Source organism: Rhinoderma darwinii, chromosome 4 (genome assembly GCF_050947455.1).
Source record: "Rhinoderma darwinii isolate aRhiDar2 chromosome 4, aRhiDar2.hap1, whole genome shotgun sequence".
Classification (NCBI taxonomy): domain Eukaryota; kingdom Metazoa; phylum Chordata; class Amphibia; order Anura; family Rhinodermatidae; genus Rhinoderma; species Rhinoderma darwinii.
In genome coordinates this window covers 343,877,359-343,894,818 of record NC_134690.1, presented here as the reverse complement: position 1 = coordinate 343,894,818, position 17,460 = coordinate 343,877,359, and the positions used below count along the sequence as shown (strand labels likewise).

Below are 17,460 nucleotides of genomic sequence, written 5' to 3'. Positions count from 1 at the left end.
CGGTATCGAACAGTTTGGGGATACACAGTATCGAAGTTTCGATGCATCGTGCATCCCTAGTACACATAGAAGCTGTATTGTGCTCTCACAATAAATTATATGTTCTGAGGTGACTGATTCTACACCTTTTGAATAGAATTTTTTTTTATTTTCATTAAATCCAATGTGTTTTTGAGGAATTTTCCAATTTGACTTTTATTACTTATTTTTTTTTTTTACGATTGAGCTTCTATGTATTCTGTATACATAGAAGCAGTAATGTTTTCTGTCCGCCAATTCCGTCAGTTCAGCTGAACTGACGGCTCAGCTGAGAGCGGGTCCTGCGCGTCCTGACGGCTTGGTTGAGAGCAGGTACTGAGTGTCCTGACGTTCAGGATTCTAGCCAATGTAGATCACATCTAAGTTCATAATTAGATGGGATTAATATTAGTTGTATCCTGTGTGTCAAAGACACGAGGAACCCGCTCTCAGCTCAGCGGTCAGTTCAGCTGAACTGACGGAATTGGCGGACAGAAAACAATACTGCTTCTATGTATACAGAGTACATAGAAGCTCGATCATTAACAAAAAAATAAATAAAAAAGTAATAAAAGTCAAATTGGAAAATTGCTCAAAAACACGTTGGATTTAATGAAAAGAAAAAAAAATTATATTAAAAAAAAGGTGTAGAATCAGTCACCTGAGAACATATAATTTATCTTGTAATCCCATTAAATTCACGCACAGTGTATACCTTGAGCCTATATACCATTATGGAATCCCTCCCTTCATGTGCAGGTGTGATTATATTTAGATGGCACAGATGGCTAGCATTATATAGCCACCTGTATTGTATTTATGGTGCAACAAACACCTTGTGCTAATGTATAAAACTGAGAGAAAAAAAAATATATATATTTTTGCGTATAGCAACCAGAATATTTACGCTGATCTCTAATTGGTTGCTTTGGTTTTTGGATACTTTTCACTCAGACAGTATTCATACATTAAACAGCTTGATTTGATTTGTCACGGCCAAAGCCGCCATGTAACCTTCACAACCGTAATCAATTCAAAGCATTTCTCAAATGGATTGGCCTATACTTATAAGCGATCAGTGTGAGATTAGTTGGTGTCCAACCCCTGGTACCCCATACCAATCAGCAGAACATAGGGGTTTTGGGCACCTTCGCTGCAGTCCTAAACACAGTGCTGTTCGCGTCTTAAGAAAAGGCGAAACAATGTGAAATCCCAGAAAAAGTACAATTCAAGTGAGGTACCACTACACATGGTTAGCAACAATACACAGGTAGACTACCAAGTAAACAATTTTCACACCACCACTGCTAGTAAGAACGAAGAACTCAAACAAAATGGATTCATGCACTCGTGGCCTCTGCCACATTCTTACCCCATCTGAATGGGGCAGCCAAAATCAAATTCAATAGCCGAAATGACATTTTTGCAATTTTCATGTGTCCAAATTTAGTGAGCCTGCGCCCACTGAGATGGCTTCCTGTTTTTAGCTGAGAGGAGTGAAACCCAGCTGGGACCCCCACCGACCACTAGAATTTAGGTCTCGAGCCCCCTGTTACTCCTTACTGCTATCCCCACAGTAAGGAGGAGCTTCAATGGAGTGGATGACAACTCTCGACACATTCTTTACGGGAATGACGGAAACAGCCGAACGATGAACTATGCAGTCACCATCAGTCCCATATACTTTTATTAGAGCGTCATCGCGCATGCTCACCCACTGCTCCATTCAAAATTCTCACTGTGTCGTGCAATGAGAAGAAATGGGGGTTTTTGGACACCCCTTCTCGTCATTGGTGGAGGTCCTAGCGATCGGACAGGTGATAATTGTCCATTCGGAGATTACCCTTTTAACTATACAGGTGTACTCAATAAGATAGCTACCAAATGTAAGCATATTGAAATAGTGAGGACTCTTTTCCCTCAAGTCAATTTATTATTCTATTGGTGACTGCACTTCAGCTCCTATTAAAGAAAGAATACTGAACTTTGTGCTACTCATTATTATTCAAACATTTCTCAATAGTTCCCTAAGGGTTACTTAAGTTAATAAAGGCCGCTATGAGTTCTTACTTTGTTTCACTCAATTGTACATTAGGAAAAGGAAATAAAAAGTGAAATATTTAAAGATAACATGTCGTTAGAACAGATCTCTTTAACCCCTTCCCGACCACCCCACGTAGATTAACGGGTTGTAGAGCTTGTCCTTGTGCCTGCAGTCCGTTAATCTACGTGTGCTCCTAACAGAGCACACAGGCGGTCCCTCAGGGGCTTTGCAAATGCAACATGACACCCAAAAACCAATTGAGTAAACTTGAGCTTCAAAAGCCAAATAGCGCTCTTTCCCTTCTGAGCCCTGCTATGTGTCTAAACAGCTTTACAAAAATTGGTTGTTTTTTTTCTCCTTTATCCCTTGTGAAAATTAGAAAATTCAACACTTTCGTGGAAGAAAATTGGGATATTTATTTTCGCTGCCTAATTCTAATAAATTCTGCAAAAGACCCGTGGGGTCTAAATGCTCACTATACCCCTAGAAAAATTCCTTGAGGGGTGTTTTCAAAATGGGGGAACTTGGGGGGTTCCACTGTTTTGGTCCCTCCAGGGCGTTAAAAACGCGACATGGCACCGAAAACCAATCTAGCAAAATCCGTGCTCCAAAATCCAAATGGCGCGCTTTCCCTTCTGAGCGCAGCCATGGGTCCAATCAGCCGTTTATTACCACATATGGGGTATTGCCGTAATCAGGAAAAATGGCTTTACAAATCTTGGGGCGCTTTTTCTTCTTTATTCCTCGTAAAAATGTATACGTTTTATTGCAAAAAAAAATTTGATTTTTCATTTTTATGGACTAATTCCACTAAATTCAGCAAAAAACCTGTGGGGTTAAAATGCTCACTAAACCCCTTGATGAGTTGAGGGGCGTGGCCTAGAGGTGAATGTGAGAGGACGTGTGTGACCGGAGCTCCTGCTGTAATCATCCTTTAAGGTCCATATATCCCGTAAAACTCGGGGAAAATAGCTTCCCTAGGGGCTTACCAGAGTCTGGAGGTGGAGGAGCACGAATACCCGGTCATAATGACGCGCTCTAAGAAGCAGAAGTCGCCGCCAGCGAGTCCCGGGTCCCGCGCTCAAGATGGCGCCGAGGAGAAGGAAGGCCGCAATAGAGGCCTCCGGCAGGAAGTTGTGGAGAAGCTGGAGAGGATCGCCCGCACGCCGAGAGCAGGGGGGGCGGCTGCACAGCAGCGAAAGTCGGCTGGAGATCAGGCAGCTGGAAGCTCATCATATGGATCCAGGTATTCTCCTTTGGCGGGGGACATGAGAAGTGAGGAGGAGGAGGAGGAGGAGGAGATGAGTGGCGCCATGCAGGATCAGCCAGGTGCTGGAGGGAAAAGTGGAGTAAGGAAGGAGGAACCCTCCCTAAAGGACATTTTGGCAGCGGTGAAGCAGAATTCTATGGTCCTTAATACCTTAGCAAGCCAGATGGGTGGATTGAAGGAGGACATTTTGCTGCTCAGGAATGATTTGCAGAAAGTTGCGGAACGCACCACTGCCGTGGAAGGGAGAGTCTCAGACATGGAGGATGCGATTCCTCACATAAAGCAGGATGTACAGGCACATTCGCAGGCAGTGGCGACATTGATGGCTAAGACAGACGATATGGAAAATCGGCTGAGACGAAATAATGTGCGCCTTGTGGGGGTTCCGGAAAGAGTGGAGGGAACGAATCCGGATGACTTCTTTGAAAAGTGGCTGATAGACACATTTGGGAGAGAGGAATTGACCCCTTTATTTGCGGTGGAGAGAGCGCACAGGGTGCCGACCAGACCTGGCCCTCCGGGAAGGCCGCCGAGACCGGTGCTGATAGAGATTCTACATTATAAAGATAGAGACAAGATCCTGAGGAAAGCTAGAGAACGTCAAGACATCTCCTTTAATGGGGTGAAAGTGTCCTTCTTCCCGGACTTCTCTTTGGAAGTACAACGGAAAAGATCACAGTTTATGGATATAAAAAGACGACTAAGGGCATTACAAGTGCAATATTCGATGATGTATCCTGCCCGTTTGAGAGTGGTGGCGCTGGGAACAACTTCCTTTTTTGAGACACCGAGAGAAGCGGTTAGATGGTTGGATAGCCATGAAAGTCAGCTGAGACCGGCAGAGGGACGGCGTTGATCCGGAACAGACCGGCTGGCAAAAGGAGGCTGGGGATGCAGGACTGAACCAGGTGTCGTAGGAAAAATTGCAAGATTTGGCATTTGATTGGACTTGGAGTTGGAGGGCATGGTTGCGGGGACCGCGGAAGACCGGAAGAGGAGGAATGTGTTTATGGACATTGAGGGGTATTGATATGCTGAAGGGATGGTAGTTTATTTGTAAGAAAATGGCAGCGGGAGGAATGGTCAGTTAAGCGGGAAAAGCACATAACGAGTTATGGCATTGTTGAATGTATGGTGGGCGGAGTTGACCTGCCGATGTTTGTTATGGGTAATGGCAGATACGTTCTGTTGCCCCAACCCTTGGAAAGGGGTAGGTTTACGGGGGAGGTTGCAGGGGGGGGAGGGGAGGGAGGGAAAGAGGACCCAGCCGGTCGGATATGTAAAATTAAGAGAACAGGATAGGAGGAGCTGTGATATGTTGAGGGATGATGGGATCACTTAATTGTTTGTCCTGGAATGTACGGGGCCTGCGGGAAGCCAGAAAACGACAGGCGGTATTTGATTTTATTAGAAAACAGGAGTCGAGGGTGATAGGACTACAGGAGACACATATGACTAGGGATTCAGTTTCCATGATGCATAGGGCCTGGGTAGGCCATAGTTTTCATTCTTACCATACTACATATTCAAGGGGGGTGAGTCTTCTCATACATAGGGCAGTGCCATTTGTATGTCACGACTCCTTCCAGGATGGGGAGGGGCGGTATGTGGGGGTACACTGTACATTGTATCATTGGAATTGTGTGTTGGTGGTGTTGTATGTACCCCCTCCGTTTTCTAGTGGATGTATCAAGAAAGTGGTGGAGGAACTGGCTAGGTACCCGGAGGTGCCGTTACTAGTGATGGGGGATTTTAACGCAGTATTGAATACCAATCTGGATAAATTTGGCATGACAGGGGGAGGTGTAACAGCTTTTGGCCATCTGGTTGCTGAAATGGGCTGGCGGGACATATGGAGGGATAAACATCCAAATAGCTTTCAGTATTCTTGTGCGTCTTCCACATATCAGTCTTTATCCAGGATAGACTTAATCTTGTGCTCACCGGCAGCGGTACCATTTGTAGCTCAGATAGAATACTTGCAAAGAGCGTTATCGGATCATTCTCCTTTGTTAATGAAGGTAGAGACGGAGGAGAGGACAGGGCGGGGGCAAGGGTGTTGGAAACTTAATGCCTTTTGGCTAAAGCTGATAGAAAAAAAACAAATTTTAGACCTCATAAAGGAGTACTTTCAGTTCAATTCAGGAACGGTACCGCAAGAGATACTGTGGGACGCGATGAAGGCGTGGCTGAGAGGGGTGTTCATCCAGCACATTTCAGCAGTAAAAACACGGTCTAGACAATTAGGAGAAGCACTGTTGGGAAGGGTGGAGGAGACAGAAAGGCTGCATATAATAGATAACACAACAGACACATTGAAGCATTGGGTGGAGGCGCAGCGGTTGTTAAAGCAACATCAGTTGGAGAGGGCAGATAACAAAAGGATGTTTTTAAAACGCCAATATTATGAGGAGGGGGAAACCACTGGACGGTTACTGGCAAGGATGGCGCAGGCTCAGAGGGAGAATAATTACATACACACCATTAAAGGGGAGGGGGGGGAAGTTGGAGACTGATACAGGACAGATTTTGAAAGTGTTTCAGCAGTTCTATTCGGATTTGTATGCCTCTAGGGCAGAGCACACGCCTCAGCAGCTGGAAGAGTATATAGGGGAGATAGAATTTCCTAGGTTGGGGGGGGGAGGAGAGAGGGACATTGGAGGAGCCAATATCTCTGGAGGAAATACAGGCGGCTATAGGGATACTAGCCAGTGAAAAGGCGCCGGGGCCGGATGGTCTTCCGGTGGAAGTTTTTAAGGAATATGGGGAGGAGCTTGCGCCGCAGTTACTGGCCACTCTTTTAGATAGCTTCAATAGGGGGCGGCTTCCAGAAACAATGTATGAAGCGACTATAGTAGTTCTGCCTAAAGAGGGGAAGGATCCTCAACTCCCGGGCTCTTATAGACCAGTCTCACTGCTGACGGCGGATATTAAAATCATGGCGAAAGTATTGGCGCTTCGACTAGCTAAAGTAGTAGCTGGGGTGGTACACGGAGATCAGGCCGGTTTTATGCCATCCAAATCGACGGCGGTAAATCTGAGGCGGCTGTTTTTGAATCTACAAGTTATGCCGGATAATCGTGGGGGGAGAGCCATAATGTCCTTAGATGCGGCCAAAGCATTCGATTGTGTGGAGTGGAATTATTTGTGGTCAGTTCTGGAAAAAATGGGATTTGGCCCTAATTATATAAAATGGGTAAAATTGTTGTATGTAGCCCCGACAGCAAAGATAAGGGTGAATGGGGTGTTATCGGATCGGTTTGCGCTGGAGCGGGGAACGCGTCAGGGATGTCCATTGTCCCCATTGTTGTTTGCGCTGGCGGTGGAACCCTTGGCGTGTGCAGTGAGACAACATGAACAAATTCAGGGGTTGAGATATGGGGGGGTGGAGGAAAGAATTGCATTATACGCAGATGATATGCTGCTATTCATGGCGGATACCGAACGCACATTACCGTTAGTGATGGCCCTAATTAAGCGGTTTGGGAAATATTCAGGACTACTCATTAATTGGTCAAAATCGGCCCTAATGCTCATGGACCCGGGGGATATTCAGAATGGGGAAGAGGAGGTGGAGATACCTGTGGTGAAGGAGTTTAAGTATTTGGGGGTGAGGGTGACGGCGAAAGTACAGGATTATATGTCCCTTAATGTAATGCCACTGTTAACAAAGATAAAAGCCAAAGTAGAGGCGTGGAATAAGTTGCCCCTATCGGCTCTGGGTAGGACAAATTTGATTAAAATGATCCTTATGCCCCAGGTGTTGTATGTCCTACATAACTCACCGGTATGGATCCCCAAATATTGGTTCAGGAGATTGCATAACCTTTTTAGGGACCTAGTATGGAAGAAGGGGGTACCTAGGATTAAACTGGAGAAATTACAGCTGCCAAAGGAGGAGGGGGGCCTGGCTGTTCCCAATGCTTGGGTGTATTATTTAGCTGCCCAATGTCAGCATTTCTGGGGGTGGGAGCAGGAAGAGACATGGGGGTCCAGTGCGCGCATCCTATCATATCTGGGGGGGGGGGGAGAACCCGTTGGCAGGACTGGAAGCGCACAGATATAAACAGATGGCGAGTACCAGACCCACTCTGCTTCTCATACATAAGGTGTGGTGGCAGTGCAAGCAATTGCTGGGGATAGGGGAGTGCACTAAATATACACCGCTCTGGAGAAATGCTTATTTGGGGGAATTGGGTAAATTGGAAGGGATGCAGGGGTGGGAGCAGCAAGGCATAATACGGTTGAATCAGTTGTATGAGGGAGACATACTCAAATCTTTTCAGCAAGTAAGGGAGGAGTTTCAACTGGACTCCCGCATGTTTTATCAGTACCTGCAGATTCGGCACGCAGTGCAGACACAAGCGGTCAGTGTGGACCTGACGATGCATGCCGCGGGGGTGTTGGAGCATATTGCAAAGGCAGTAACATCAAAAGGATTAATCTCATTGGTTTATCGCAGGTTGTTGGTGGAACATCTGGGAGATCCTATGGCAACAGTGAAAGCAATATGGGAGAGGGATGTGGGTCCTATTACAACAGACCACTGGGAGGCGGTATTGGCAGCAACATGTACTTTGTCCATTAATGTAGCACAACGAAGATCGCAGTTGTTTCTGATACATAGGGTGTACAGGACCCCGTGGGTGCTGAAACAAATGGGATTAAGAGCGGATGCAAAGTGCCCTAGGTGCCCGGAAGAAAAAGCAGACATCCTTCATATGTTCTGGACATGTGGGAAGCTGGGGAGTCTGTGGACGGAAATATTGGAACTAGTGGGGAGAGTGTTTGAGGTACAGATCCCATGGGATCCTGTAGTAATGCTGCTAGGGTATGTTGGAGACTTGGGGGGAGATAGGATGTCAGGGTTGGCAATTGCTAAAATACTGTATCAAGTTCGGAAAGGAATTGCAAAGCACTGGCTGGATGCGGAGCCACCATCAAAACAAGAAATCATAGGGGCACTTAACTCACAGGTTCTGATGGAGTATAGGATATACTCCAAGAGGGGGTCCAGGGTCAAGTTCGACAAACAATGGGCTAGGTGGATTGATCAATCTGGGTATGCTTCTGTGGAGCTAATGACACTAAGGCAACAAGTGCAGGTATAGGGCCACAGAGGGGAGAGGATTGGAAAAGTAGTACTGAGGAGATCGGCTGGGGGGGATACAGGGGGGAGTTGGGGGGAAGGGAATGTTGGGTTAAATGTAAAGAATTGGGTCTGTTGAAAATTGCTTGTACACTGTATGAGAACGTACAATGACCTGTAATAATGTGGAGTTTTGTTGAATAAAATTGAACTGATTAAAAAAAAAAACCCCTTGATGAGTTCCTTGAGGGGTGTAGTTTGCCAAATGGTGTCTTTTTGAGGGTGTTTCCACTGTTTTGGCACTACAAGACCTCTTCAAACCGGACATGGTGCCTAAAATATATTCTAATAAAAAGGAGGCCCCAAAATCCTCTAAGTGCGCCTTTGCTTCTGAGGTTTGTGCTTCAGTCCATTACCACACTAGGGCCACATGTGGGATATTTCTAAAACCTGCAGTATCTGGGTAATAAATATTGAGTTGTGTTTCTCTGGTAAAACCTTTTGTGTTACAGAAAAAAATGGATTAAAATGGATTTTCCGACAAAAAAAATAAATTTGGAACTTTCCCCTCGACTTTGCTTTAATTCCTGTGAAACACCTAAAGGGTTAAGAAACTGTAAAGGATCTGCCAGACACAGCTTCTGTGTCAACGCCCATAGGTAATCAGTCTGCACCTGCTTCTATGTCTGTGAGACTGACTCCATCTTCCACCACTCAGGAGGGCAGGCTTAGGAGTGGGAGAGCCTCGCTCCCGCCCTCTGTCTATTTATACCTGCCTTTCCTGTTCCTCCTTTGCTTGTGATTGTTCTCTGCTGGTTTCCTGGCCCTGCTGCAGCTTCTTGAACTACTGACCCTCTGCTTGTTATTGACCTTGGCTTTACTGACCACTCTTCTGCTCTGCGTTTTGTACCTCGCTCATCTCCTGGTTTGACTCGGCTCGTTCACATCGCTTGTTGCTCACGGTGTTCCCGTGGGCAACTTCCCCATTTCCCTGGCTTCTTTGTACCCTTGTCTGTTTGTTTGTCGTGCACCTATTGAGTGTAGGGACCGTCGCCCAGTTGTACCTCGTCGCCTAGGGCGGGTCGTTGCTAGTAGGCAGGGACTGAGTGGCGGGTAGATTAGGGCTCACCTGTCTGTCTTCCTACCCCATCGTTACAGAAACTTGCTAAATGCTGTATTGAATACTTTGAGGGGTGCAGTTTTTAAAATTGGGTGAATTATGGGGGTTTCTTATATAGAAGGCCCTCAAAGCCACTTCAGAACTGAACTGGTACCTATAAAAATAGGTTTTGGAAATTTTCTTGAAAATGTGATAAATTGCTGCTAAACCTTGTAACGTCCTAGAAAAAAAAAAAAAGGATGTTCAAAAAACGATGTCAACATAAAGTAGACATATGGGGAATGTTAATTAGTAACTATTTTGTGTGGTATTGCTATCTGTTTTACAAGCAGATCCATTTACATTTAGAAAAATACAAATTTCCTCTAAAGTTTGGTGTTTTTGTCAAACAAATACTGAACTTATTGATCACATTTTTCCACTAACATAAAGTACAGTATGTCACGAGAAAACAATCTCAGAATCGCTTGGATAGGTAAAAGCATTCTCATGTTATTACCGCATAAAGTGACATGTCAGATTTGGAAAAATGTGCTGCGTCCACAAGGCCAAAACAGGGTTCTGTGCTTTGTACCATTCTTACTTGTTAGAAGGGTCCCTTGACATGAGGCTTATCATACAGTACCCCCAACAATCAAATGTAATCTGTGGTGACACCCGGCAGTAAGTATTCAAATCCCCTGCAGCGCCACCACAGGAGCAATCAAGCATTGCACTGTGCCCATTCACATCAATGGGTCGGCTTAAATACTCATTTACTCTAATTTGTATATGTGACAATTTAATTTTCATTTGCACAATGAGCTATGGGGATTAATATTTACAAATCTACAGAATTAAGGATACAGGATTATTTATTCTGCAACTGTGTGCACAAGACACATGTGATGGACATATCGTGTGTACATAGACAATACCTAAATGGTTCTGCACTTCTGGCCTACCAGTCTTTCTCTGGCACACATTATTAGCTCCCTTTCAGCACAGTTGCCCCCTTTGACCCTTTACATATGAGTTCCCCCACTGTTTCAGCTACTCCAGTTTCACAGTAATGTTATGTCTAGTGTCACTTTTTTCCCCCTTCCCTTGCTTATCACCAGGAGATATAAAAGCTTAGAAATAGGCGAATTATCCTGATGCAGCCCTGGAACTCACTGAATATTGGGCCTCATTTCTTAAAACTGAAAAACTGGCTTTGTTGTCTGTAGCAACCAACCACAGTAAGGCCTCATGCCCACATCAGTTATTTTCTTCAGGGTGCTATACGTTTTTTGTAATGGATAGCACCCGGACACTTTCATTTCAATGGGGCCATGCACACTTCCGTTGTTTTAACGGAACCATGTGGCCGTTCCGTCAAAAATAGGACAGGTCCTACTCCTGTCCGTTTATGACGGAACAGTCTCGGCCTTTTTATTGATTTGGCCCATGAAACAACGGACTGCACACGGAAACCATCCATGTGCGGTCCGTGTTTCACGGATCTGTCATTAACGGACGTACGACAGCCAACAGAAGTTTACATGAGGCTTAAAAACGTTTCATTTTTCCATAGCAATTTAAGAAACTAAAGAGGGAGTTCTGACTGGTTGTTAATGGCAACAAGAAAGTTTAAGATAAATCTTCTTGAGTGGAATGCGGGGTTCTGAATACTGAAAACCCAATAAATCAACTGCAAACAAATCTACAACAGTATTATATGGTGCCCATTGAAGTCAGTGAGTACTTCAAAGAGCGAAAGGCCACTCTGTGGTGGCTACAAACTGGTAGTCCCAAGCAGGGGAGCTCCCTCTAGGGCCGGCCTTAGGGTTCTGCGACTTGGGCAGATGCACAGGTGCATGAACCAACCCAGGTGTAGGGGGTGCCACTGGTAGCCTGGCACCATAGGCTTGCAACTACCAGAAATCTTAATTTTAATCATATAGCAGAATTATTTAGCCACTTTAAAGAACTGTTGGATTCTATGAGATGTACATGTCTGTCTGTATTATTTGAGCACTGTAGGGTGGTATCTACATTGTGTGGCACTGCTACTTATGCACACACTGTGCGGTAAGGTAATTTGTACACTGTATTACAGTACACCAAATTGGGGGCCTAAGGGGTACCGCATGTGGCCAACCCAGCCTCCCATATGCCTTAATTGGAGATTTGGGGACTTAAAGGGGTTTTCCCATGATTAAAGGGGATATTGGACAGTAAACGTAACTAAAGCAACCAGTGCCAGGCAGCTGCTGCCAAGGCAAATAAAATCATAGGATACATCAAATAGAGGCATTATTGCACATGGCAAGAATATTGTTTTGCGCCTATACCAATCACAAGTCAGACTACAAACGGAATACGGTGTACAATTTTTGGCACCTGTGTATAAGAAGGACATAGCAGAACTAGAGTGGATTCAAAGGAGTGCAATCAAAGTAATTTTGGGGATGGGTGGTTTTCAGTACCAAGAAAGCGTATTAAACTTGGTTTATTAGGTGAGCTGCTAACAAAGTTTCTCTCTGGTGGACATGGTCCATCCATGTATTACATGGTCAGTCATTTATTTCAATGTCCGGCATGTAATACTAGATTTCCCATGAAAAGGCTGAAATTAAAGGCTGGTCCCAACTCCCCTGGTAATGCCACAGCGGATTATCGAGGGTTTCTAAAGCTGGACCTGTGGTAATCAGTGGATCGCTGAGCCAGCCTTAAACTGAAAAGGGCTTTTCAAAGGGAAACATTCATTCTGGAGCATCTATTCTTTTCGTTGTACCTCAGTTATTCCTCCTAGAAATGTATGAATAAATTGACAACTGGGTGCCCCCCAGATGGAGCTGTCTCCCTACACCATCCAATCAGTGCTGACAGTAGCAGACTGTGCAGGGACACAGCCATTTGACAAGAGGAGCGATAATGCTAATTTGTGAAGTTATTCAAAAATTTCTAGGAGGATTAAAAAAAAAAAGGGACAAAAAGAAAAAAAGATGCTCCAAATGGTTAATTCGTTTACATTTCTCTACTAGTTTCTTCATCACATGTGACTGTCCTGATACCACTGCTGTCTGTATCTCCTTGAAGCAATATGGAGAAGCTCCTCAAGTCAGTGCCTATTAGACAGCTGTCAGGAAGATACAGGCACACAGCTGGAATCAATGCCCCAGGGTGCGCTGACAGTCTGCTGCTGACACCTGTACTTCCAGCTGGAGAGGGGAGGAGTGCCCACCTCCAGGATGGCAGGTCCTCCGCATACACCTGTAATCGGCAATGTTGAGCATGACAGGCCCACGGTGGGCACCACACGGCACTAAACCCTGACCCCTGGAACCCCGGCTGCCAGCCCATACCTCTGCTGGAAGAGAGGGCTCCCCGCGATCTGTCTTCTCAGCTCATTCTTCATTCCCCAGAACTCTCCGTCCAAGAATCTGGACAAGGAACTCACATCCGCCTCATCTCTCTCCATATTGTGTGCAGGAATAAGTGACCGTAGATCTGAGCGGTTATCCCGGTAGTGTCTTTCTCTCCAGTGCTCCCGGCCTCCGTGCTGCTGCTCTGTACACCTCCAGCCCCTTTCTCAGGGCTGTGTGTAGGATCATGCGCGCATCCGGTAGTATGCGCGCCCCCGAGCGGGTCTGTTTATAGGAAAGGAAGAAGTTCGCGCCCTGCTACAAGCGGCACTTCCATTCATTTCACGTCCGGGAAGCGCTCTGTGTGATCACTCATAAAACTAGGAATCGCAGACCCCAATGGTTGATCATCTTAGTGACTACATGGTTGGCAACACTTTAAAAATAAAACTGCCAGGATCACTTCAGAATAGGATCAGAAATCCAAGATCACACCTGTTATAATGCATGTACTTTATAGCCGTGGTCTGCAACTTGTGGCTGTCAGGGAATGCTGAGAGTTGTCGTTTTTCAACAGCTGGAGAGCAACAGGTTGCAGTCTACTGGTTTAGGCTCTGTTCACATCTGCACTAGGGTCCCGTTCCGTCGGAGCTTTCCGTTGGAACGGGACCATTGGTGACAAGGGCTTCCATTTGTCTCAGTTGTGCAGGAGTTCCATCGTTGACTACGCTATTGATTCCGTCAAAACGACGGAACCCTTGCACAACGGAAACCATTGGCACCTTTGGTTTCCGTTTGTGTCAGTCAGGGTCCCCATTCCGATAGAAAGCTCAGTTGGAACGGGACCCTAGCGCAGGTGTGAATGAAGCCTAACATAAGTGCTGAGTCTGTTCTATTTACTTGAAATGGGTTGTACCAGAAACTACAATTGTCACCTATCCACAGAATAGGTGATAAATGATCGCTGGTAGCCCCGCCGATCGTGAGATGGGGGATGCTGAAGCCCCAGGTCCTCCACAATACACTTCCCGCAGTGTGGAGGAACTTGAATATAGCACCGGTGGAGAATGCAGCCACCGCTCCAATCAATATCTATGGGAATAATGGAAACAGCCAAGTACAGAACTCGGCTGTTTCCGTCATTCTTATAGGTGATAATTGTCTATTCTGGGAATACTCCTTTAATGGTTTCCATCGGGCTTCTGTCATGGTTTACGTAATTTTGCCATACAAAATAGCGTCTAATTCTCCAACGCAGATGTAAACAGAGCCTGATATATTGAAATAAAATGCTCAAATAAAACCACAACGTCCAAAGAATTTACATACTTTTTTTTTATCCTAGGTACGTTCCCTGGTGAACACACTAAAATTACTCATGTATTATAAGTATAATGATTGCTATACAATTCCCAGGCTAATAGGGTCAAATACTACCAAGACTAATGGTGCTATTGTAATGTCGGGGTAGGGAGACAGACAGGCGAGCCCTAATTTACCCGCCCCTCAGTCCCTGCCTACTTGCACGGCCCGTCCTAGGCGACGGCGTACAACTGGGCGACGGTCCCTATGCTCAATATGTGCACGACAGACAAACAGACAAGGGTACACAGATGCTAAGGGAAATGGGGCAGTTGCCCACGGCAACACTGTGAGCAACAAGAGTAGTGAACGAGCCGAGTCAAACCAGGAGTGTACGTGGTGCCAAACGCAGAGCAGGAGAGTAGTCAGTAAAGCCAGGGTCAAAATGAAGCAGAGGTCAATAGTAATAGCAGGAACAGCAGAGCCAGGAAACAAGATAGAATCACAGGCAAAGACAAGAAGCAAATTAAGGTATACATAGACCGAGGGTGGGAGCTGGAACCGTCTGGCCAGGCTGTGATAGGTTCTCCCACTCCTCAGCCTCCCAGCCTGAGTGGTAGCAGATCAAGTCACTCTATCAGACCTAGGAGCAGGTGCAGACTGATTAACCACAGGCGTTGACACAGAAGCTGTGTCTGGCAGATCCTTTACAGAGGCTATGGCTCTTCTGTCCTTAAATATGGTAGCAGTTTTGCCAGCTCACAGAGCTCCTTTTCTGCCATGTTTGCCTTTCGGTTAAACTTTTGCTGGCTAAAAAATGGAAGTCTGACATGGCTCCTTATTTGCGGGAGGTTATTGATAGAGTTTCGTCACATTGTGTGTATGAGAGACTTTTTTCACTCCAACAGAACAGGATGGGTAGTTTTAAAGCCGAATGGCACATGTGGACGGATATGTTCCCTTGTTGAAGTCACACGCTTGGAACTTTGGCCTTTGTTATTATTGTCAGTGTTATTTTTAACATGCTATTGGATGTACAGAAATTTCCTTGGTGTTTATCCTTGTTTCCTTCCCTCCCTCCCTTTCCCCCCCCCCCCAATGATTTTGATTTTGAATACCTTCATTGTCCTTGATTGCAATGTTTTGTAATTTTCTAAGTGTACACATTTTGTATTTTGTATCGTTGGACTTATTTGATAATGCAAAAATTGTAGAATAGCGTAAATGTGTGTACGGGTCATCGCCATGCGCTAAATTATACAAAAATATATTTAGTCCAGTATTGCCTAATATTTAGCTTCTTTACTAGCCACATATGCAGCTCAAGGCCCCAAAATGTAATTGTAATGTCTGTGGCTGCGGGCTGTCAGCTCCAACCTCCCCCTGACAGCCGCATCCACGAGTCGGCAGGCGCTTGCCCCAGCCTCCTCCTCAGGAGACGCCAGCACTCACGCCCACTTACCTCAGCCGGATGCCGTAGGACCTAGTTGATGAACTTTGACCCGTGAGTACCCTGGACTATAAGAGGGGTCCAGCCCCCTAGTTCTATGCCTGAGCGTTGTTGTGTTCCCTAGTTTGTCTATGTGATGGCCTCCTAGTGTGTTTCCTGTTCCAGTCCCTGTCCCCATACTGGTTTCCAGTTCCTGTTCCTAGCAATCCATACATCCCTGGTCTAGCACTGAGCTGTGCCAAAGTCGTCCTGTGTTGCATCCACGTCTGACCTGCTCCACGTCGCTTGACGTCCGCCTGCTACCTAGTCCCTGCCAAACCTGTCCTGCTGCTGTCTGAGCTGCCAGAGACCTATAGACTCTCACCTGCTCCCTGTTGGCCAGCTGCCTTACCAATCAAGGCAATACGGCCCAGTGGGTCCACAGACCCTCCGTGACAGTAATCATCTCTACTGCATCTACGGGGGTCCAACTGAAGGGTCTAGGATATGATGTCAGGTTGTGGGCAATAAACTATTGGGCATAAAATGGTCTGGACCACCATTAAATTCACAAAATCCTTACAGAAAAAAACCTTTAAAAAAAATCTATTTCCGTGAGGCATGCAGTGAGCTTCCCATGAAATCAGGAATCTAAGGGCCTTTTACACTGGGCAATTATTCGGCAGACAAGCGTTCGTAGAACGCTCGTTCCCAATAATTGCCCTGTGTAAACGGGGCAGCGATCAGCAGATGAACGAGCAAACGCTCGATCATCTGCTGGTCGTATAGTTTTAAAAAAGTTAAATATTATCGTTGTCGGCAGCACATCTCCCTTTGTACCCATACATAGCTCCGTGCGACAAGAGAAAACGAGCACCGATCAACGATGTCTCGTTGATTGGCACTCGTGCACCGGCCAAATTTCGGCAGGTGTAAAAGGTCCTTAAAGGGATCCTGTCATCAACATCTTACCTGTTAAACTAGCCTGACCCCTCAATGGCCGCAGCTGTCCAGAGTTCGTTCCTGTTCTCTTCTTTCCTGAAGTCCTCCTCTGTCGGTAAATGTAGTAGTTTAAACTTTTCCCGCCTTTTATGGTAATTATTTTTCCCTCTGGGACGCAGCTTCCTAACCCCGCCCACCGCTGCCACCTGTCCTGCCCTGACTGGCTAAGGAGCTGTCAATCAAAAAGAAGGAGGTGGAGTTCACTCTGAGATGCTGGAGGAATGAAAATCTGACTCTTTTCAGATGAAGATTTGACTCTTTTCTGCTCATTTGCATACGGCGTGGGACCACTGAAAAACTGAATACTAAAGGTACAGAGCTTACTTAGAACATATTTATAGCTTAGAGGACAATGATTTTTCACCCGCTTTCACCAGGTATTGCTGGCTTTATAGCTAAAATGCTGGTGACAGGTTCCCTTTAAGGCTCATAATTCTCGGGGGGTGGGTTCCACAAAGGATCACTCACCTGGGGGGTTTCCTCAGCTGTTGACCTGAGGCACCTTTGCAGGGGTTCCTCATCACTAGACGAGGTTGATAAGGAGGAGGACAAGAGGAATGGGGTATATTTCACTTCTCCCTTGCTGGCCATATCGGTGTCAGAGGCCTGGAGGGCGCATGCCTCCTGTTTTGAACAGACGCTTCGGGATTATTGGGGCATTTTTATATGGGGTTGTGTAATGTTTGAACACTTGTATATGAAATTTATTTTTAACTGTATATAAAAATGTGTGAAGAATATAAGAAGAAAATAAAAAAAGAAGAAAAGGAGTAGAGAAGAAGATAAAAATTTAGTATATAAAATTTAATGAATAAATTTCAGTAAAAAAAAGAAATAAATAATAATTACGCCAATAT

General features: G+C 45.6%; 1 protein-coding gene across 1 annotated transcript in view; it reads right to left on the bottom strand.

The window, feature by feature from the left end:
* The window catches only part of ACOXL (acyl-CoA oxidase like), a 424,164-nt gene extending 411,050 nt beyond the window's left edge, over positions 1-13,114 (bottom strand). The window contains exon 1 of the mRNA XM_075864464.1: positions 12,871-13,114. Coding sequence (XP_075720579.1) covers positions 12,871-12,986 — 116 coding nt within the window. The 5' untranslated portion in view covers positions 12,987-13,114. The remainder of the gene's footprint in view (positions 1-12,870) is intronic.
* Positions 13,115-17,460: the final 4,346 nt, after the last annotated feature.